The sequence below is a fragment of the Oryzias latipes genome, chromosome 3 (assembly GCF_002234675.1).
Source record: "Oryzias latipes chromosome 3, ASM223467v1".
NCBI classification, from domain to species: domain Eukaryota; kingdom Metazoa; phylum Chordata; class Actinopteri; order Beloniformes; family Adrianichthyidae; genus Oryzias; species Oryzias latipes.
The window spans coordinates 32,256,967-32,280,212 of NC_019861.2; the positions used below are offsets into that span (position 1 = coordinate 32,256,967).

The 23,246-nt window shown below is 40.9% G+C and overlaps 1 protein-coding gene across 1 annotated transcript; it reads left to right on the forward strand.

The window, feature by feature from the left end:
* Positions 1 to 1,088: 1,088 nt before the first annotated feature.
* LOC101162590 (synaptic vesicle glycoprotein 2B-like) lies at positions 1,089 to 22,139 on the forward strand. The gene is made up of 13 exons (XM_004067516.4): positions 1,089 to 1,259; positions 4,205 to 4,929; positions 13,294 to 13,474; positions 15,473 to 15,624; positions 17,347 to 17,480; positions 17,843 to 17,932; positions 18,037 to 18,150; positions 18,600 to 18,688; positions 18,766 to 18,930; positions 19,004 to 19,137; positions 19,205 to 19,405; positions 19,510 to 19,669; positions 20,881 to 22,139. The coding sequence occupies exons 2-13, from the start codon at positions 4,455 to 4,457 to the stop codon at positions 21,062 to 21,064; spliced, it is 2,079 nt and encodes a 692-aa protein (XP_004067564.1). The 5' UTR covers positions 1,089 to 1,259; positions 4,205 to 4,454; the 3' UTR covers positions 21,065 to 22,139.
* Positions 22,140 to 23,246: the final 1,107 nt, after the last annotated feature.

The following is a 23,246-nucleotide window of genomic DNA, read 5'->3' on the forward strand; positions in this document are numbered from 1 at the left end:
TCATTACTTTCATTTGACAAATATGGATGTCAGAAAAACAGGGCTTATTTTTTTATTCCTATTTCTCATATTTTCTGTATTTAAAAGATAGATCTTTTGATCAAGTTCCTAGTGGTCTTTCAATTATGACTATGCAGTTTTCAGCCAAATTTTATTTTTAATTGTCATTTTCTGGGATATAGTTTCTGCAGAGTGGCAGGATTTTATTAGAAATCCACCTGATTTGTGGGCGGGGCCATTTGAAAGGAGCAACCCTGTCACCCTTCCCCCATAAGAGCTGTGAACAGGGAGCTTGTGGCCCGCCCAGCATATTTTCTACATCACAAATTAGCTGTTTTTCTAAACTGCACTCGTTCATCTGCTCCTGATTCACAGTGAATTGATTAAAAACTCAGAAATGCAAGTTTTTGCATAATTTTCTTCATATATGTCCTCTATCGTCTAAGAAACGCCAAAAGAACATGTTAAAAACACCAAAAGCACCATTTTAATTGGAGTGGATCTTTAAAACAAAAAAATTAATGTTTTCTACAATAGTTAAATCTTCAACCTTCACACTCAAACACATGAAAGATCATTCTGCAACCTCCTGCTTCAAAAGAAAATGAATATTTTAGTCATTTTCTCTGATGCCTTTAACCAGTAGAGACTCAGGACTGGTGAGGAGTTGCTATGGAGACACACTACAGAACTCCATCCTTTTTTTCCCATATTCAGTATATGGGACAAAAATGGGGCATCAGGACCTGCGGGTGGCCAAGAACCAAAAGTAATGCTCTAGGATATCTGGTCGATAGGTTTTTTTTTTACATTTTTGCAGAGTACCATTGATGAAGTTTCCATAGCAACAATGATCTACCCCATTCCACCGTCCGTGTGCGCTCCTCAAACAAGAAAAGGAAAGCACACTGTCAGAGTCTGTCTACTGACAGTGACCTCTGACCCCCACAATGGAATATTGCAAGAAGACAAAACATCCTGTTGAATCACAACTGTTTGCAGTCAGCACTATATAAACCCTGAGGACTGAACCATGAGGCTGGGGAAAGTGGGGGTTAGTGTCAGTGTGGGAGGGGTGGTCAGTGTGAGTGATGGAGGCGGGGGGGGCATGAGCCTGTTTCCTAATCCCTCAGGTTTGGCTGCTGCTCGGCCTCGGGATAAAGTGTCATGTAGACGCCGGACATTTAAAAAAAGCTACTTGGATTTCTTTTCTGATGCCTTTTTTAGAAGTCTTTTGTTATTATGAAAAGTCCGCTCTGGTAAGTTTTCATTTTTTAACTTGATGTTTTGTCAGATTCATTTTGATTGTGAGAAAAGAGAAATACTAGCTGTGGAGCCATATTTGGTTTTCAACTGTCACCTTCTGCCATCCTGTTAAAAACAAATTTTTCTTGTCTAATGAACAATGCTTTATGTGCATCTGTCAAAGCTCATCCAACTGAACTGGTTCTAAACCATTGTCTCAATGCACAACACTTTAAAAAAGAAAAGAAAAAGAAAATAAAAAGGAGAATGAGCCGCACGTTTTTCTGATGGCCACATTCTCCAGCACTTGATTGAAGGAGGATGTTTCATTCAAGGCTGAATATCTGTGAAAAGGATCAGAAAGGCTGTTTACAGATGAAGGTTTTTGACAGTTTACCAGAAAAGGTCCTTCTCTTCTTGAAACTTCTGAAGGCCACTGAATAACTTCTTTTTCCAAAGAAGTCTGTGCTTTTAGATAAAACCAAAAAACCTTTCAGGAAAACAGATGTCTGATATCTGTGGCTTGGACAAACATTTCTACATCATTTTTGACTAGATCTGTCTGGATTTTGATGGTTATTGGTGTTGGCAACTTATGCAAGTTTAGGTTTCTAAACCAAAACTCCAAAAACCAGTAATAACTTTAAATCAAAGCTCATTTGGGAAACAAACACTTTGGTTAGATAGAAATTCCAGAGGCCTGACAGTGAAAAGCACAGATTAACATTTTAGAGGTCAAAGCAACTGAAAGACCCTAACACCTTGCAGAACAATCAAAGCAAAGTCCTGAGCCTTTCAGAGGAAGGACTTCAAACCTGCTGAGATCTTTTGCAAACCAACCCGATGCTTCCCTAGCGGCTTCAGCCTGGGATCAATCAGCTGAGACAAAAGTGAGCATCTCTCCAAGAACGAGGTCACGCTCAGATGAAGTGGAGACAGCAGAAATCGACTGTCAAACTACTGATCGGAGGAGAAAAAGGTCACTGGTGAAATTGAAACATTTTACTACAAAAAAAATAAAAACACGGCTGGGACCTCCGCGTTTCCTGTAGAACCTTTTCCCCACATCGATCTTCGCTTTTTCAGAGGGACTCGCTGACTTTTGGACGCTCTCGCAGGAGAACAGATCATGACCTATTCAGGATCTGCACCGCCATGAAAGGCGTTCTGACATCTGAATCTGTGTGTGTTACGGCTTGAGCATACGTGCTGATCAATACCGTGAGAGCGGGGGGGGGGGGGGGCACATACACAGGCCAGCTGTTATGTAAGCACCAGCTGTGTCCATAGAGGAGCTGTAGAGGGATGATGAAAGCAGCATTTGGTTCCTGAACCGGACCGAGCATCGGTCCTCCCATGATCCTCCTCTGTTCATGTTTTATTCATGCAGCACAGAAAAAAACCTAAAACCCGTGATCTCCACAGCGTCCTGGACCTCCTGGTATCTGAACTGATCTGCCCACATGTTCCCATTGTCGGTTTAAGGATTTCCAAGCCTCAAAGAGAGAGCAGCAAATACTTTAAAGCATTTCAATCAAGACTCCCTAATCCAGCGCTGCTGTCAGGCACCTTGCTGACTTTCACAGGGAAAGCATAATGTGATTCAACAAGGGCAAAATGAAAAAAAAAATCTGAAGTCCTAATCTGGATTAAATGGCAGTGACTGTCATTCAGGCTCTGCAGCAGAACCACCCAAAACAGGTGGAGCCCCTTGGAAAAAAAGACTGCAAATGTTCCTGCCGAGGAGGTTCCTCCAACAAATGATCCGCTTGAATGAAGCGGGAAAGATACTTATTAAGGAAGTGCATTTAAGGAGGAAAAGCACAGACAGAGCTGTTTTACCAGGAAAAGTCATTAAAGAGACACATGAAATAAAACAAAGGTCACTGACTGGGCTCAGGAATTATGCAGATGTTTTCTAAAACAAAAACGAGTTTTTCTACTTTCATTCTTTACTGACCTATGTTTCAGGTAAAAAAAAAAGAAGAAAAAAGTTCAATCATTTGCTTATCTCTTCTTTTCAGAAGATGTGGCCTCAGGGTGCCAGTTTCACTTCACTGTACAAGTCGTTTAATCCCAACAGTAATTGATGTGACAACAATGCTGAGGAGCTGTGGGTTTAATCTGCGCCGTTTGCTGCTTTTAGCCTTTATTGCTGCTGAAGGAAACCAGGATCTGAACGTGTCGCCGTCACAGCAGGGCTGCTGATGAATCAAAATGGCGTCGGAGCGTTTGAGCGAGAAGACGAGATTATCTGCTTGTGCAGAGGGACAAACAGCCCGCAGGGGGAAAACCAGCCTTTCTGACTGAATTTAATTTTTTAAAAGAGGCTTTTTTCCCCTCAATTTGAACTATTCATTTTCTTCATAATTACAAGTGAAGAAAACATTGTGTGATAATGAATTGAGAGTAAAAAAAATGAGAAAACCTGTTTTGATTATAGAACCTTTTAAAAAATAAAATAAATAAAAAAGGTGTTTAGATCTCCTCCAATCATCTTTTGATCAATTTTCAATGTGTCCCCAATGGTCTTTATTTATTAACCAGTTGTTTTCTAGGACACGGTTTCTGCAGAGTGGCAGTAGTTCATTAGAAATTCCCTCCTGATTTGTGGGTGGGACCGTTTGCAAGGAGCAACCCCACCCCCCTTTCCCCTCTCCATTGCTGAGAGCTCAGAGCAGGGACCCCAGCGTATTTTCTGTCACAAATACATGTTTTTTAATTGAATTATTCATATTCACAACAAACTGAATTTTAAGCTTAGTTTTCATGGTGTATGTCCTCTATTATTACAAAAATGCCACAAGAACATGTTAAAAACACGAATTTCCATCAGAGGGAGTCTTTAAAACTTACTGCATGGAGCCCCTTTGGGTCACAGGCTTCTCCTAGCAGACCACAACCTGCCCCAGCAGCGTTCTCATCTGATTTTCATGTTAACATTGAGTTATTTTTTTAGGTTCAGCATGCAGCACGGTGCCGTCGAGGGAGGTAACAGTGGACCAGTGCAGCGCCTGAGGCCTTAAACGTGAGAGCGAACCAGCAAAAACCCAACTTTTCCTCTGACACCTGGGATCAAGAAGGCTGCCGCAGTGCTGAGAGTAGCTCACGGCTCGTTGGGAGGATTATGCCATTATAGCTGACAACTTGAGCTTCCTCGGCATACCTCAGTTACACGACAAAGCCACCCCTGCTGCCCTCCGGCAACCATGGATGACCCCTATCAGAACAATGTGAACCAGCAGATGACAGAGGGTGGAGAATACACCTACACCCAAGACGGAGGAGGTCAAGATGGATACCCTTACCAGACAGACTACCCCCAACAGGATGATGATGCCGCTAGTGACGCCACTGAGGGGGCAGATGAGGATGACCAGATGTACGAAGGAGAGTACCAAGGCATCCCCCACCCTGATGAGATCAAGATGGCTCGGCGCGCAGCTCGCTTGGAGGCCAAAAGGAAGGCCCGTCTGGCGGAGCAGCAGGAGGAGGAGGAGAGCCTGCCTGAGCAGTACGAGAGCATCATGGAAGACTGTGGTCACGGACGCTTTCAGTGGATGCTCTTCTTCGTGCTCGGCTTGGCACTGATGGCGGACGGCGTGGACGGCTTCGTGGTGGGTTTTGTCTTGCCCAGTGCGGAGAAGGACATGTGTATATCCAACGCTGACAAAGGACTGCTGGGTAAGTGGCAGAAAAAGTGCTGCAGGAAACATCAAGGCCGTAGACCGCTCAGTGAGCCCGTAGATGAAAAACGTTCATGCAACTTTTTTTCCTACGGGCGTGCCGCAGGCGACAGGTCATAGCGAAAACTTGCACAACATGTAAGTGGGATAAGAAGTAGGCGAGACGCAGGCATGTCTTACAGATTCTCTCATCTTTTCAACACTACAAACTCTGCACACTGCTCAAGTAGCCCAGTAGTGCTGTTCACATGATAAGTGCAAGACAATTAGACAATCAGAACGTAGATTGTGTGGACATCCTACAGGCATCTTATGGGCACCTAAATATCCCGTGCACACCCCGTGCATGCAGCATTTGAATGTAGTCAGTAAGGGGCCAGTACTCTGACTGGAGGGCTGCATAAAAGCACCGTACTGCAGCATCACCCATGCATCAAGTGTGTTCCACTTATATTATCCTTACAAGTTTTTCACAATACACTTACCACACACACGCACACCAATGGTACGTTCCACTTTCATGACGTCCCTTAGGGTGGCCTTACAAGTCACAAGACACACCTGAGATCCCCTAAAGATGCAGGCGCTCCTCTCTACTGCCCTCCATGGGTCCGGACAATCCCAAAATCTGCTGCACCCATACAGGTCAACCTGCCGTACAAGGCTTAAAATATCAAACTAGAAGGTAACATTTTTGAAGATGTGGTTTGAAGCGTTTAACTTATCAGAACCACTGTTCTAAGATGTAGTTTTGAACTGTTTCTAACTAGTCCTCTCATGTCTCAGCCAGTTTTAACAAACTAGTTAGAAAGGATGACCCATCCCTTCAAACACGGCCTCTGATAGGTTAGAACTTCTCAGAAATTCAAGTGTCTGCTGTCTTTTTCTTGTTTTATGGTGTATACCTGGAACTGATCATTATTTCTGTGCACAGAAACAAAGAAAGGCAGAGGAGGGTTTATAAACAAGGAGAGACTTAAATTATTTATTGCCTTTTGTGGTTAAACTATTTCCCTGTAGCTCCTGTTAAACATGACTTATATACCAGTTATTTGGAATGATTTGTTGTCAAAATCTAATTTAAAGCAGAGAGCACACTTGTCCCCCTGGAAATCTGACAAAAATTCTAAAAAAATTGAAAACATATCACTAGATAATCAAAAAAAAAAAGAGAAAGATGTGGTAAGAAATGTTACTAAGACATGATTTCTCAAACTAATAATTTTGTTGCTATTGAAACATTTTCTTGATAAGATAATTTTTTGATTTTCTTGAAGAAAGGGTCGATTTACATCCCAAGGACACATTACTTACATAAAAGATGGATCCACATTCTTACTACCACACAGACAAAATCATTTTGTTTGCAAACTACCTGTCACACGAACAGGCAGACGGCTGGATTGCTAAGAGTCCACAAAGCTAAAAACGGAGTCAGTCAGGCAGGAGTCAATAACAGGCATGAGGACAGGCAGGTTGGTCAAAATCCAGGCGAGGGTCAGGGCAGGCAGCAGGCAAACAGAGTCAGATACAGGGTCAGGAAACAGAAGATCAAGGGGGTATTCCAGAAAGCACGTTTAAACTACCCTGAGTTTAACCCTGAACTCTGGCTGAAGTCCACCTGAACTTGCTTGCTCTGCGTATGTCGGTTCCAAAAGACCGGACATGAGTTATTTACTGCACAGCAGTAATCAAAGGCCAAGGGTGACTACTATGAAGAACCTAGAATATGACACATTTTCAGTTGTTTCACACTGTTTGTTATGTATTTAATTCCACATGTGTTAATTCATAGTTTTGAGGCCTTCAGTGTGGATCTAAAATTTTCATAGTCATGAAAATAAAGAAAACTCTTTGAATGAGAAGGTGTGTCCATACTTTTGGTCTGTACCATCCATCTATCTCTACATACCTATTTAAATTAATTCAATTGTAAAAAGTAATTGAGTTCAATTTATTCAACCTAATTTCTTATGTCTAACTCAATAATTGTTTATACTACTCAAATTTACATATTTATCTAACTAAATGTCATTTGACTCCAATTAAATGTTTTTCCATCTGAATTTAATGTACTTCTTGAACTTTCATTAATCTGAATCAAAGTAAAATAACTCTCTGATAACTACGTATTGTTTTTAAGTTGACTGGACTCAATAAATGATTTATCTTAATTAAAGCAAATAATTAGGTTAGATTAATGTAAAAAAAAGTTTCTTTCCAACATCCATATGTGGTCTAATCACCCTCTCATGGTGGAAAAAGTATTATCTGAGCTTCTTCATCCACTGAATTATCTTCAAATGGACACGCCATGCTGTTTCACCTCTCTGAAAACAAACTAACCTTCAACTAAACCTGCTCCAGACCAGGTTATGTTCAGAGCATGAGTTGCTCTAGCAACTTGACATACCCTGAAACATACCTCCATTTCTGAAACCGAAAGCTGAGGTCATCAACTTCCTTAGCTTAAAACTTAACATGGTAACTCACATAACCTGCTTTTTTTGAATACCCTCCCCAGTCCAACTATACCACTATAAGAAGGCAGAGCGACACAAACAATACTAAAAACAATGCACTGAGCATCACTCGGTGCAGAGCTTAAGTATGCTGTGGTTGATGAATGAATGAGAGTCAGGTGTGCGGCATCCAGGAAGTGTGCGCTGGGGTTGCTGGGAGCTGTAGTGTGGTTAAAACTCTGGAGACACTTCCCGCCGGTGACCAGAGGGGGAGACAGAGCTCTTATTTCTGACACTACCGGCAAAGAGCAGCTTTGTGACAAATCCAGATTTGTTAGGAATTTGGTCAACAAAGTTGTTCTATTTTTTGCAGCACCAACAAACAAAAACCTACTGAACTGCTTTTCTGTTTAGGAAAAATAAAGTGCATCCACTGCAGAAATATGTTGGAAAAAGACTTTCCCATTCCTGACAGAGTAAACCAAGTCTTTCAGCATCCTAATGAATCTAGAAAATTGTATTTTTCCGCCCAAGCAGCACAGCAGTGCCTCTTTCATATAGTGCAGAGTGTATGCTGAGACGTAAATGTCTGCTGTGTGCTGCACCGCCTCCTGTGGCATGTACAGGTCATCAGGCTCAGACTTTTTCTTACAGTTTAGGAGTTATAAACATCCAGGAGAAGAAACAATCAAAAACAAGCTCATTTCTCAGACCCTGTCAATTTTAAACTTTTAAATATGTTTTTATCATTAATTTTATCATTAATTTTGCATTGATGGTATGACAAGATATTATCATATCATCTCTTGTTGATTTATAACCGGAATAGATATAGTTTAGCATATTATAATATATTTATATGCTTTTACTTTCTGTACCAGTAAAACAGAAATTGAGTCCCTAAAAATTGATAGAAACACACATTCGCTTTATTTTTTAACAGACTGCACATGTCGGCAGCAAGGTTTTCTTCCCTTGAGAAGAGTTTGGCATAACAAGATGTTTTTAACCCTTGTGCGATCTTAACACTCTGTTTACTCTTCTTGTTCTACGTGTACAACACTACTCATGCTCCCAAAGCCCGGAAAAATCAAGCAGCTTAATTGAATTTTACATCTAAACTGTAATGTGCATGATGAAACAAACTGCTACTTATGATTTCAACTCAACTGATTTCATTTTTTATTTCATCATGTTTTTATTCCACAACACAAAACAGGCTATCATTAGTGAACATCAGAATGATCTCCCATCCGCTAAGCAGATCATGAGGTGTTGATCAGAAGATTTAAATACTACTAGTTTCAGCATAAATGCTTTTACAGCTTTGTACTTTTTCTAAAATTGTCTTTTTATTGCAGAACCAAATTCATTGTGTTTTTAGGCTTCTACTACTGTTTTCATTCAAAAGCCAATTTCCTGTTTATGGTTCTCTACCCAAAAACCACCAATTAAAACAGGGTTTTGTATTTCCAGGCATTTGTGCACACATTTATGCAGATTTATAAAAAGCTAACCATATGCTGTGCCTTTAGAGCGCTTTATATATATCTGGAGGAAATATGGGAAATGCAAATTCCTGTCGTTATGCCTAAACACATGAAGCTAAACAGTTTTATGTCTTTAGACCCAGAACAGCTGCATGTGTTTGTGCAAAAGCAGGGAAACAATCAGAATGCACGGTCAGAATTCATCTGGAGTAAAAGCTTTTACCTCGTTGAGCACGGACATCTGGAAAAGGTTTTGAATTGCAAATATTTGAGGGGGAAAAAAATCTATCTGACCACAAGTCAAACAGATTTTCCATTTATTACATGCAGAAAATTAGGTTTTGCAAAAGTATTTTTCAATAAAAGACAGCTCGCTCCAAGGAAAGCTCCAAAATTTACTAATTATAGTCATCATTGGGTGAATTATAACTCCATCTTCACCCAAGGTTGAGGAACTCATCAGAGAATGGATGTGCTGCTCCGCATAGTTGAAGCAAAAATTCGTATGAATATTTACGGATGCAGTCTTTCCCAACTGCTCTAAGAAGAAAATGGATTTCTCCTGTTAAATTTCTCTGAAACACCTCTATGCCACTCACATGCAAATGTTTATCAAAAGAATAAAAGCATCCATGGATGAAACAGATATTTTCATGCAGCACAGACAGAAATTTGCTTCAAATGTACCTTGAAACCATCTTCTGTCTGCGCAGAAATCTAAACCGCAAATTAAAGCAACTCTACTTATTTTCAAGACCTCGTGTGCAGCCAGGCAATGTGACAGATTGCACATCACTCATTTCATCTTAACATGGGCTCCTGGGAGGCAGCCCTGTGAGAGACTGATGAGGAACCTGTGGTAATTGTATTCAGAGTGTGTTTCCAGGCTAATACGGAGCATGTTGCAGCAGTCAGAGATCCTGGCGGACTGCAGCGCTCTGTGCTGAGCTGTCAGACACGCTTCAGGCCTCTGACAGGCTGAGGTAGCAGGAGGACGGGACGGTGAAAATGAAATCACAGCATCTGTTTGTGCAGAGTGAGATCACGGGCTGAGAATATGAAGTAGATCTGCAGAATGATAGTGTCTGATGCACGCTCATGCTCCGTTCAGCAGACGTACGGCAGTGCCAAGCTGTTTAATCCTAACCTGACTTTTAGATGGAAGACAGACTCCTAAACATTAACTGCTACATTTACTGTTTAATCTACAGACTAAAAGCAAAGGTGGGAGTTCATCTGCTGAAAACAAAGAAAAAAACACATTTTTGTTTGAATTTCAAACAATTTCCTATTAAATGATGAATGAAACAAACGGATAATTGAATGCACTTGTGTAATGATGTGCAGGTAAAGCACAGAAGGTCATCCTGCTTTTCTTCTTATTATGTGGAATCGATCATTTTCTTCAGTTACTGGTTAGAATCCTCTGCATCATTCGGGTTTATCAACTCCTATGTCATCTGGACCCAACGAGTGCTGCTGCCGTGCAGCTTTGGAAACTCTGAAACAGAAGGATTGACAGGCGTAGCTGATATGCTCGCTGCTGCGGCTGCACTTGCCTCACTGATGCTGAGGTAGTTTCTTGTGCAGTCCATGCTCTCAAGTTCTAATGTCCATTTATGGCCATTTTAGGTTTCAACAATACAGAGTGTGAAACTGAAACAATACAGTGGCAATACAGTGGGGGGCCTGATTTGTAGATGGGTGGGCCTTGCTAATCCTCTAGTGCTGAGTCTGAAGTCCAGCATTTCAAATATGGACTTAAGGACCAGACACAAAAATGGGCCCAATCCTGACTTTTGTTTTTTTTTTGCTGTCACTGCAAAAGGCATTCAGTTCACACTTTTATCTCTCCTGGCGCACAAAAATATCATTGGGTAAAATAAATCACAGTGTTCATATAATGTTTTTAAATTCTTTTAGTTTAAACAGAATGGCTTGAAAGAAAGCACCTAGTTCAGGCCTCAGTCACATGCAGCCATACGGGTGTTGTAGGTCATTGGATTGTTCAAGGCCAGCGGAGGGTCGTAGAGAAGAGTGGCCGCATCTGAAGGGGAGTGCAGATGTGTCTTGCAGTGCCTTTTAGGCTTGTGTGGCCACCTTAAGAAACGTCATGAAGATGGAACGTGCCATTATCGTGGGTTCAGTACATGTGCCACGAAGTATTTGTAAGGCGAATGTAAGTTGCACAGACTTATGATGTGATGCTGTCATATGGTGTGTGCAGGTGATACATACAGTAAGTGCACATTGAGATGCCTGTAGGATGTCCACACAAACTAGACTCTATCTAATTTCCTCATTTCTAACAGTCGGGCTGCTTGTAAGGAGTTAAAAAATGAAAAACAACAATAATAGATCAGACTTATCCACACTTTTCCAGATGCTCAGACTGCTTACAATGTGTCCGTTATTTATTCACCCTTCATTCATACTTGCTGATGACAGAGGCATGGCTGCCAGTTTGTACCGATGGTCCCTCTGACCATCACTGGGATCATACATACACATTCACGCACCAGTGCAGCCACACCGGAGGCAGGGAAGGTGAAGTGTTTTGCCCAAGGATACAACAGCGGTTGACTGGGGGGAGTGGGGATCGAACCGCCGATCCTTCAATCATTGGCCAACCCGCTCAACCGCCAGAGCCACTGCCACCCAAAAATGCGTACAACGTACAGTACCTGTATCTCACCCACCGGTAGTTATCCTTGCGTGTTGTCTAGGTGTTTTTCACAACCTGCCGCCAGGCCCATAGAAAACATTTGCATGAACATTTTCTCTGCATGAGCTCACCATACGGTCTACAATCTTAAAGTTTCTTGCAGGTCACCTGCGTTTCACGTACAGGTTTGACGGAGACCTTTTGGGCTCATTTTGGAAATGTGTGAGAAAGCCGTCATTTATCTGCTGCTTGTGAAGGGTTCAACTGTGGAAGAAAGAGTCTGGATGCTCTGCACCTCTTCCAGCTCTTTTTTTTTGGGGGGGGGACACAGAGATAATCTCCAGTGTGTCCAAATGGACCTCCTCTCAGTTGGACGTACCCCTAACGCCTCCCCAGGAAGGCGTCCGGTTGGTATTCCAGCCACATGTTGTAGCTCTCTTCTCCACAACACAACTGCTACAAACGATGCAGCAGAAGCTGACGCATGTTGTCAGAAAGAGGAAATGTTTGACTTTTTTTCTTAAATAGAGCAGCTCTTTTCGTGTCAAACTTAAAATACGAAGACATAGAAACGTCTCTTAGGTTCGAAGCCTTTCATATCTGCCCTTCTTTTGAGTTTACACCATTTCTGCATTCCGGAACAAGTAGAATATAATTTTTTTGAACACAAACAACATCCCATCTGTTATTTGAGGCTTATCCTGCATTTCAAATAACCTTCAGCATGTTCTCCTGTCACAGGTCTTTAAGAAACCGCGTCAGTATAAGTCAAGAATTTCCCATACGAGAAAATGCACGACATGGAATGATTCATAACGATATCCACCTATTTCGCTCGCAAGGTGAAACCCATTACTTCATCTTTTAGTGGTTTTTCTTACAGCAATTTTTGCTTTTAAAGCTGCAAGGAAGAGGTAAATGTTTGTCCCCCCCTCGAGGCTCAAGGGCACGTTTACCTGAAGGAGAGGCCTTAATCACGGACCCGTCCTGTCCTTGTACATATCAAAGCCATGCATGCTGCCTCGAGCATCAACATACCAAGACATCAGACCCTGAAGAATGTCTCACTGAACAGGTCGTACATCTTGGCATGTGGAGCATCAGACCATTTGGATGGTTTATTAATCCACAGGGAAGGTGCACACCACCGCGCCACGTGCCTCTAAGCGGCTTAGTCCCTGTGTAATTAGGGCCGTGTAGTAAAAACACAGAGCGGGCAGGAAGTATGGCTCTGAATGTTTAAAAAGCTCAGAAGCCGACCGAGTCGGCTACAACAAAGGAGGAGGAAGATTTGACGCTGCACAGAGAGGAGCCTCGCAGTCAGCAGGGCTGACACACAGCAGCAGCAGCAGCAGCTGCCTGTTGAATGCTGGCTCTCACTCCACATGGCGATGACTCACACACCCCTGCATTCAGGGCTGTGATGAAGGGTTACAGGACACAAAGACCGCCGTGTTGTGAACAAAGCAGAGAGCAGGTCGGAGATGCTGGAAGAAGCGTCCACATCTTCCACTGCGAGCACCAGGAAACGCTGACAACAGCTTCCTGCTACGTCATGATCCATTTCTGTAGATGCTGATCGAGCTTCACATGAAAGGCTGCTTCACAGAAAACACCGGCAGCTGAGGTTTAAACACAGGTGAAGGGAGCCCCCTGGTGGAGAACACGGACAAGATCACCTCCCTTGTTTTTTGATGTTTTTGTGTGCAGATTTTAATTCAGAGAGTGTGTTTGTATGTTTGCAGGTCTGCTGGTGTACGTGGCCATGATGGTGGGGGCTCTGGTGTGGGGCGGGCTGTGTGATAAAATGGGAAGGAGGAAGTGTCTGATCTATGTGCTGACCATAGACCTGGTCTTCTCCTTCCTGTCCTGCTTCGCTCAGGGATATGGCTTCTTCCTGTTCCTCAGGATCTGCTCCGGCTTTGGGTGAGAGACCTTTGAATCCCTTTAACTCAATTAAAATTCAAACAAAGCACTATACAACAAATCTAAGCATAATAAAACAGTTCAAAACAAATATAATAAACAAGTGAATAAAAATATAAAAGGGCGTTAAAAACTTGAAGGTAAAAAAACAGTGCAAATTGCAGTTTTTGTTGAAAGGTCCATAAAATTTCTTTAAGTTTCTCTAAATAAGGCAAAAAAGGAAAATGGAAAATGTTATTTGACAATCGTTTATAAAAAACATTATTTCTCATTTATTTATTCAGCATTCACGAAAACAAAAACTTTAAATAGCAAAAATCTGTAGCACAAATTTAATAAATAATTAACTCTAGGATGATTGTTTTTTGAGGGGTTTCATAGCTGTTTTGTAAATAAAACATATTTTTCATTTCGTCTTCTTTATACGTTTATACAAAGTGGAATAAAAAACTAAGCTGCAAAACACAAACACTAAAACATTATTTATTTAATATCTAACAATCCTTCAAATACAGATTAAGCTTTATACTATTTAATTTCCTTTATTTTGTATTAGAAAGGGTTCTCATTGATTTAAAAAAAACTTTTATTGAAGTTATGTCTTTGCTTTTAACATGAACAAAGTGTTGAATTTAGCATGCAGAACAGACAAGCATCTTCAGCTTTAATTTTGAAATCTCTTATGTAGAAAATACAGATTTGGATAAAAACTTTCTAAAAACAAAAAAACAAATTTGACTTAATAGAAGAAATACTTCAGCCTCCAATCACGTTTTATTCTATTTTTTTAATCCTTTAATTTGTGGGACACTAAAAATACATCATAAAACATACAAAACAAAAATGGTTATAAATATATGTTCAAAGAAATTGTTTTATTTGTTGGTATATTTGTCTAATTTAGCATTTTAGCTTTTAAAAAATATAAATAATTTTGGTGTGCTGGTCTTTCCCTACAAAGTGAAGTATTTAGGCCTTTTTAAAATAATTTTCCCATTCGAACTCTGTTTTAAATAATAGTTGCATATTTCTATTTGGCATAAAAGAAATTTTAAAAAATTGTCTGAAATAAAACCAAAAAGTTTACTGTGATTCTCATATTTACTTATAGATACAACACATTATAAGGTAAAATGGATTTCTTAGTGGACTTTTTAATTGATGTTCTGTCCAAATCCCGCCTCTCTGTGGACTTGAAGAGGGGTGTTGACCGCCTGACATGCTGGCACAGCCACGGTCCGACAGTCAGACGACGGTCCAGCTGCTTTTCTGAATACGAAGAAGCTTTTATTTATTAACTCCAGGAGAAAATTCATTGAATGATTTAATTAAAAGCATTAAAGCTCTTTGTTAAGTCCTGGTTTCAGTTTTGGAACTAAACTCCTGCTGTTGGCAGAACCTCACAGTGGAGCTGCTCTGAATGATCGGTCTGATATGGGCTCCAAGAGGAAGTTTGCCCTAAATTGGTAATATCATTTAAAAAAATGCAACTACATTTTATTTTTCTGGTTTCAAAGGACAAAGACAAAGTTCAGGAAGTCAGATTAAGAAAGTGAAAGATTAAATATGGTTCTCAAAATTAAACACTGAGGCTAAAACCGGGTAATTATCCCTTTGGCAGGAGAAATCTTGCTGTCATTAAACACCAAAATTGGTTTTACTCAAAGTAACTGATATCACAGAGCCTCTATCTCTCAAATCATGCAGAATATTGGATTCTGGGGCTTATTCTTTCATTCACAGGGTTTTGCCTTGTAGGTTTGTTGAAGAAATCAATGCACAGATAAGAATAATAAGACATTTAACTGCCTTCAGCAAAAAACAGATCAAATCCATGAACCACCCGGGTGTTAAGGGTTACATGGATGTTTTAGATTAAAAAGTTTAAAGTTAGAAAAACCAGCGGTAATCAAGAGCATTTCGGATGAAAGGCCGTCTCGGTGTGTGGGATGAGTTAAAAAGGGAGAATGATGCGGTTTATTTCCTTTTTTGCTCCAGAATTGGTGGCTCCATCCCAATCGTGTACACCTATTTCACCGAGTTCCTGCAGATGGACAAACGTGGAGAACATCTGAGCTGGCTCTGCATGTTCTGGATGCTGGGAGGCCTGTACGCCTCCTTCACTGCCTGGGGGATCATTCCTCACTATGGTAACACAAAACACACCATTATTCAAACTCTGAAAGCAGTCTGCAAGCAAAATGAACACAAGGAAGTCTGTCTTTTTTATTTAAATAAGGAGAGATCTTCGGAATATGAATAATTATGATACAAAAACTGTTCATCAAATAGTCCATAGTTTTTTGACGGTTAGGTTCTGGGCAAATGACGTCTTTATTCTGGTGGGATGAACTTAGACCATAGATGGATGAACTCCAGAGCCTACACTGTGCTTGTGGTTATTGAGGCCAGTCCATGACACAGTATTGGTCTGAGAGAAAATTGGAGCGGAGGAGGGCCACAAAGAGTTTCATGTCCGTAAATTTAAAAGCAGAAATGTGATCGTGATTGGCTGACCAAAAAAAAAAAGGTGAGGAATTTAACTATTGGTTTACAGTGATGGCGTGAGTAGCTGGGTCTCCTTTACACATATGCACCAAAATGCATTGAAAGTCTAGAAATGTTGAAAAACATAATTTCGCAATTGCACTGTTTCCATTAAATTGTAATTGTGTGAATAAACACAAACCAACTCATGCGATAAGCTATTCAAAAACATGGCGATTGAGGTGAACAATACTTTGATTTAGAGCATACACTGTAACATTTTTGCCACGGCACTAGCGCTCATCATCATCTATCTAAGGAGACGTCCGTTGGCGTCTTCTTCAGGCCATGGAGTGGCGAGCTCTGTACACATGGGAGTGGCTATGGATGAAGCCAATTGGGGAAATGGTGGTTGGGGATTTTACAGATCCAACAATTCCACATGACACGCCCAACTTTTGATGAAGTGTGATGGTGTGGGACCTCTTGTGGCACCTGCTGTGCAGCGCCCAAGCCAGCCAGTTCCTACCAAGAAGCGTATTACCATCTGGTTGTGGGTCATGTGACATTTAACTTGAAAAAAAGGACTTAGAATGCACTTTTGCAAACTATGTCAATGTTAGCTTTTCCTGAATTGACGTGTTTCCGTAAGATTAAATTTTCATCGTCAATGGAAACGCAGTTAATGCTTTTAGTGGCGTGCAGAGTGAGCGACACAAGAACCCAGCTTACCCGGAAGGGAGGTAGATCTTCCTTAATGAAACTCTGCCAAAGCTTCACCATGGTTGAATGCCGTGTAAAATCTTTACTGTCTACATATGTGTAAAATAGAGCTCACACACATCTGATTTTCATGCTGATTAATGGATAAAAAGTAAGTTACTTGAATTAATTTAGGATAAAATGTTATCAACATTAAAGTCAGTGTTACTAATAAATTGGGATTTGCAAATAATGTCAAAATAATTGTATTACACAAATCAAAAGCTGAAAATGTAAAATTTGAATTTGGAGTCAATTAATACAACTGCAGTTTATCCATTTATTCCAAAATATGCAATGTAAGACAGTGTAGAGCTCCACATGTTAGCTGTCTGCACAGCAGTAGCTACAGTTTTCTCATTAACTCAAATTGTCTAAAATGCCACAGAACTGAATTAAACCTGGATCCTCTCATTTTACATCATAGAAAGGGTGGGAAAAAGCTGAAAAAAGTGCACTGCACAGGTGTGCCCAGTTTTCACTGGCAGACCGCCTGTATCCAACCATGAGGCTGATTTTGATCATGTTAGAAAACCTAATCTTTAGGGTTGGGTGGTTTCGACAGACCTTGCTTAATTTTACACACAAACGTTGTCATAATGACCGTTTTCTTTGGTTTCCAGGTTGGGGCTTTGCCATTGGAACTCAGTTTCAAATCCACAGCTGGAGAGTGTTCATCCTGGTGTGTCTCTTCCCCGCTCTGGCCGCCCTCATCGGGGTTGTCTTCATGCCGGAGAGTCCCCGTTTCCTGCTGGAGGTCAGAGTTCAACTGAAACCACCAGAAATCTTAAAACAGGTTACCCTAATATTCTGTGTCAGAGTCCAGGAGCTACTCAAAGAAGCTGAGTCAACAACAGCGACATGGCACTGCTGTGCAAAGGTAGCAAAGAGCTGCTAAGACTTCAGCAGAACACCACCCACCCGCGTTTCCCATTCAGGACATTGTCAGGACTTTAACCACATGTGATATTTGTGTGCTTCTAACCACGGACACATGACCCGTTCTGATAAGAGGGGAATGTTGAGCTGCTGGTGGAAGATTTGCTGTTTCCTCTACATAATTGGAACTTTAGTGTTTTATTTCAGCTACAAAGACCAAAAAATATATTTGGTTTGCAGAACGCACGCCATGATGAAGCCTGGATGATCCTGCGGCGAGTTCATGACACCAACTGGAAGGCCAAAGGAGAGCCAGAGAGAGTCTTCACTGTAAGCGGACAAGACTTTTAGAAGCTGTGGTTGTGGAAAACTGAGGTGGCAAATTATTTCAAAAGTACTTTAAATATTGATGCTTATCTCCCATTTCTGAACAGGTGACCAACATAAAGACCCCTCAAACTGAGGAGGACGAGTTCATAGAGATCCAGAGCGATACTGGGACCGCCTTCCAGCGCTGGACAGTCCGTAAAATGACCATGCTGCAGCAGGTCTGAACCTAAGCTAGGGCTGCATCCAAAGCAGCAAAGCTCCTCTTCTCTCAGGCTGGTTGTGAGCGTGATGCATCTTGAAATGTTACTTCTTCTAAGAAGCAAAGCAGACGTGATCATGAATATCACAGAGTGAATTCTAACAACTCTTCTGTGTGCTGATGTACTGCCCCCTGCGTAGCCCACAGCACAGGGGGTGTGGTCTGACACTAAGGGCTTTTCCTAACCCAAAGGGTTAAAGGGAGCTCCTGTTTCAGTTTCATACTTTTAAACCCAAACTCAAATGTTCACCGTTATACAGCATGATTATTAGAATTGTGTAACATTTTTAAAGCTCTTCTTGTCAGCTGTGAAATGTGAATCCACTTTCTCTCCAATACATTTTGGGGGTCTCCATTTTCCTTTTTACCAAACTTTCAGTCCATATCTCTTGTCTTTTCTCGCTGAAGGTGATGGCCAATGTGATGTCTCTGTCTGCTCCGGAGCTCAGACTGCAGGGCCTCTTCCTGGTCATCGTGTGGTTCTGTATGGCCTTCAGGTAAAATATCAACTATCTCCAGGTTTGTTTGTTTTTTTTGCTGTTAGATAATGCTTTTTGGTTGCTGTGTTCATCAGCTACCACGGTCTGGGAGTGTGGTTCCCTGACATGATCAAATACATGCAGTATGAAGAGTACGAGTCCAAGGTGAAAGTGTTTCATCGAGAACGTGTGGAACGCTTTCACTTCAATTTCTCTCTGGTCAATCAAATCCACCGCGAGGGAGAGTACATCCATGACAAGTATGGTTTTGTTGACGCCACCGTGGCCCGCTGCGCATGCACATGTGTTTAAGGTCACAAACTCTCTGTTTAGGTTTGCAAATATCGAGATCAAGTCTGTAAAGTTTGAGGATTCCCTGTTTGAAAACTGCCACTTTGAGGATGTCAGATCGACCAACACTTTCTTTGAGAACTGCACCTTCAAAAACACCATCTTCTACAACACAGGTACCCCATCAGCCACACCAACACGACGGGAACCACTTCAGATTTGACCCAAATCCTTCTGTTCCAGATTTGTGGCAGGAGAAGTTCAAAGACTGTCGGCTGGAAAACACCACCTTCCTCCACCCGAAGAAAGGCTGTCACTTGAACTTCCAGGAGGAAAACGACATCGTCATCTACATGGTCAGCTTCCTGGGCAGCTTGGCTGTGTTGCCTGGCAACATCCTCTCTGCCCTGTTCATGGATAAGATAGGAAGAATCCGTATAATAGGTGAGACGATCGGGAAGAATGAAAGATTTATCTATCGCATTTTCTGTAAATGTGCACCGATCACCTTCAGGTTTGAGTGAATGTCTGCTGTTTGACTGTTTTAGGCGGTTCAATGCTGGCATCATCGGCCTGCACCTTCCTGCTGCTGCTAAGCTTCAGCCAAGGAGCTGTAATATGCTGGCAGTGTCTCTTCTACGCTGTCAGTGTGGCAGCTTGGAACGGACTGGAGGTCATTTCAGTGGAGCTCTACCCCTCCTCTAAAAGGTACAGCCTAAATGACCCCCAAAATTCACTTCTGTTGGTACCAACTCTGGCAGCTGGGCTTCTTTTCAATGCCAAACTACTTAACCAGTTACATTTTATTACACAAGTGACCCAATATTTCAATAAATATCATTTAGTGGTCCACATTTTGGGGTTAATTAGAACCATTTTCACATGGTAACCAGTCAAAGATGGAACTTTCATAGACAAAATAATCACCTCATTAAAAATGATTAAAAGAGCTGTTTTTAACCTAAACTAATCTATTTATTTAAAAACGAAAAGCATTTTTCTAGTGAAAATGTATTTGGTACAAACTTTTGGTTTCTTTAAACTGTGCATTGTTCTTATTAAACAATATAATACATTTAGTTTACCTTTAATCATCATAGAAACAGTTTTTTCAAGATCTGTTTATTGTCAAATGTACAATATAGTTTAACATACTGTTCTCTCAGATCCCAGTTCAAACGAAATAAATAGATTATACTCAAATCTTTAGGCATGATCGACTGTTAATGGCAGTGAATGTAACAAACACCATTTTAGACAAATTAAAGTCTAGACTTTGATCATTTCAGAGATTATTTTGCTCCTTGATTTCTGAGTAGGTGTTGGTTTTTTGAAAAAGTCAGGATTTTTTTTTTTAAGTCCAACTCCGATCCTGTTTTAATCTATTTTAAAAGTGTTCCCAGTGGTTTTTTAATTATGATTATGCTGTTTTTAGCCAAAAAAACAAACAAAAAAAGAGCAGTTGTTTTCTTGGACATAGTTTCTGCGGAGCGCAATGAGAGGGGGGGGGGCCCTCTCATAGCTAAGAGTGAGGAGCTTGTGCCCCCCCCTGCATATTTTCTATGTCACAAATATGATCATTTTAAAATAGCATATTTAATCTGCTCCTGATTCAAAATGATTTGAATAAAGAAATACTCAGAAATGCAATGTTGAGCTCAATTTTCTTGATATTTTGCCTCTATCATCAGAAAAATGACATCTTCAAAACACCAAAAACACAATTTTCATCGAAGTGGGACTTTAAGGTCTTTTATTTTTAGTTTGTCGGACAGCTTCTATTGTTGCAAAACGGCTGAGTAAGGACGAATGCTAACTTCCCGTCAGATCTTCAGCTCTTTGAGAAAAACTCTTGAAACCCTGCTGGACGTGGAGGACGGCCCACTACAGGTCTCACCATCTTCTCACCTTCTCCACAGGGGGACGGCGTTTGGCATCCTGAATGGAATCTGTAAATTTGCAGCCATCCTCGCCAGCTTCATCTTTGCCGTCTTCATCGGCATCACTAAGATCATCCCAATCTTCCTGGCCTTCGCCGCCCTCGTCTGTGGAGGCCTGGTGGCTCTGAAGCTGCCTGAAACTCGGGAGAAAATCCTCTCCTGAAAAGCCAAACTTCTTTCTGCTTTGGTGCCCCGCGCCACAGAACGGCGGGAACACACTTGAGGGAACTGAAAACAGAAAGATGAGAAAGAGAGGCTCTGCTGAGTTTTGTCTGAGTGTTAAAAACTGTAAAAAACCTGTCTGGTTGCCTACATGAACCTGTGGTTTCTTTGTGTTTGTAGTGAGCTCCTCTGAGCTTTTGTCCCGATGAAAAAACTTAGTCCTTGTCCTCGTCTGTCCTCCCAAAATCTGTTGTGTTTAAGGTTTGTGTAAAAGATGAGAAAGTGTTGAGTGGTGATTTAGTTCTTGTTACCATATCCTGCTTTGGTTTCATTCCCTTCCGAAGAGCGGTAGACGACTATTAGTTTTGACTTGGGTGAAAGTTCTGTTTTAGTAAATGCAGCAACATTTCCCACAAATCATCGCATTCCCCCAGTTGGTATGTTTATTATGTGCAGCCTTGTTGTGTCTGTAGTGCTCTATAGTTTTTTTTTTTTGGTCTCTCTGGATATAAACCTGGACTGACACGTTTATTAAATGTCATAATTTCTCTATTAACGGTAAATTCCCTTTTCAGTTGTCCCAGCTGATCGAAATTCAACTGTCATTCACTGTTTGTTTATTTTTTGGGTATTAAAATATAGTCCTGTCATACTGTCACCATGACGTGTACAAAACTGCTCTTTAAATTGTTTTTTCTACAAAAAAAAATAGAAAAAAAAGAAACAAGAATGTGGAAAACTGTGAGGCTAGATGTTTTGATATAATGCTCTTGTTTTAACGCCGGGATGAAGAACTGATTTGCAGAACACTCCGTGTTTCTGACAACATGCGTCAAGATTTCTAAGGAGCATGTGACTTTTTTGTGTGTCTGAGCAGAACACGCAGGTGTGTGTGTGTGTGTGTGTGTGTGTGTGTGTGCATGTGTGTGTATGTGTCAGGCTGTCAGTCACTTGATTTTACTGCAACACAACATTCTGACACCATCTCTGTATTTGTTGTTGTACATATAGACCTGTGTACAGTAGATGTACCATATTAGCTGCATCATGACTTGAATAAAGCTGAGGGCTTGTTATCCGGTCTCCTGTTTCATGACACTTTCAGACTGCAGCGCAAGTCTTAGGACAAATTTATAGGAAAATAGGACCAAGCAAAAATAAATCAGATAGAGTAGCGTCTGTCCTCTCAAAATCTGTTAATTCCCTCCCCAAAAGGGACAGATGATGATAGAAATACACTAAAAAGAACAACAACTCTTATTGGCTTTAATAGTCAGTCTTTTTATTTAGGTTGTTTTTTTGTTTTTTGTTTTTCCAATTTTTAAATTATGAACAACAGCCATGACTCCTGTTGTATCTGTGCATTCTGCACATACATAGCAACTAAAACGTTATTTTAAAATAAACACAAACAGTGAGTACATTTCTGCTTGTTATATTTTATGATAACTATGGCGTAAATGGTTGTTGACACAAAAAAAACATATAGTTCCAGAAAGCGTTATTTAGTATGTGGTCCACTGACAGTACATGGGATGGGTCATGTGAACTTTTATTTGGCCCTTCACAGCACCGGCACCAGAATCCAGCATGGATAACGGTGCCATGAGTAAGAGCCGTGACACATCTGATGGTCAACAAAAGAATTGAACTCTTACTGTATTGACGTAGGTAAATGGCATGTACTTGTATAGTGCTTTTCTACCTTCCTTGAGGGCCCAAAGCGCTTTACATACACTGTCCCCTTCATACATCTATACACTGATGGCAGCTCCGCTGATTGATCTGAGACAGTCTGAGTCCTTGCCTCTATGGCAACCTCTCTCGCCAATCAGGTGTGAGCTTGTTGGAAGTTCACACCTCTAACACTTGAAAGCACACTTGAAAGGAGGATCTGTCAATCAAATCTTTGAACGTTTGAGGTGAGTTCACATGCTTTTATTGAAGCCCCCGATTGGTCAGATTAGAACTTAAATAACTTGCAAGAAAGAAAGGATATAACAAAAAATGAGGATTATCAAGAACATGTCGAAAAAAAGGGATCTGAACAAGAATGGGTCTCTGACAAATCGGTCACTGAAAGAAAGAAAAGTGTTCACAGCTTGTCAATTTGTGACTGATAAACAGTAAAGTGTTTAGTCATTAAAAATAATATATTAATAAGTCATAAATAATAAAGAAAA

Excerpts from the sequence above, each read along its gene's own strand:
- LOC101162590 (XM_004067516.4), top strand. The coding sequence starts at position 4,455 with ATGGATGACCCCTATCAGAACAATGTGAACCAGCAGATGACAGAGGGT. Across the intron at positions 17,933-18,036 it reads AGCCAGAGAGAGTCTTCACT|GTGACCAACATAAAGACCCC; the intron begins GTAAGCGGACAA and ends ATTTCTGAACAG. Across the intron at positions 18,151-18,599 it reads AAATGACCATGCTGCAGCAG|GTGATGGCCAATGTGATGTC; the intron begins GTCTGAACCTAA and ends TTCTCGCTGAAG.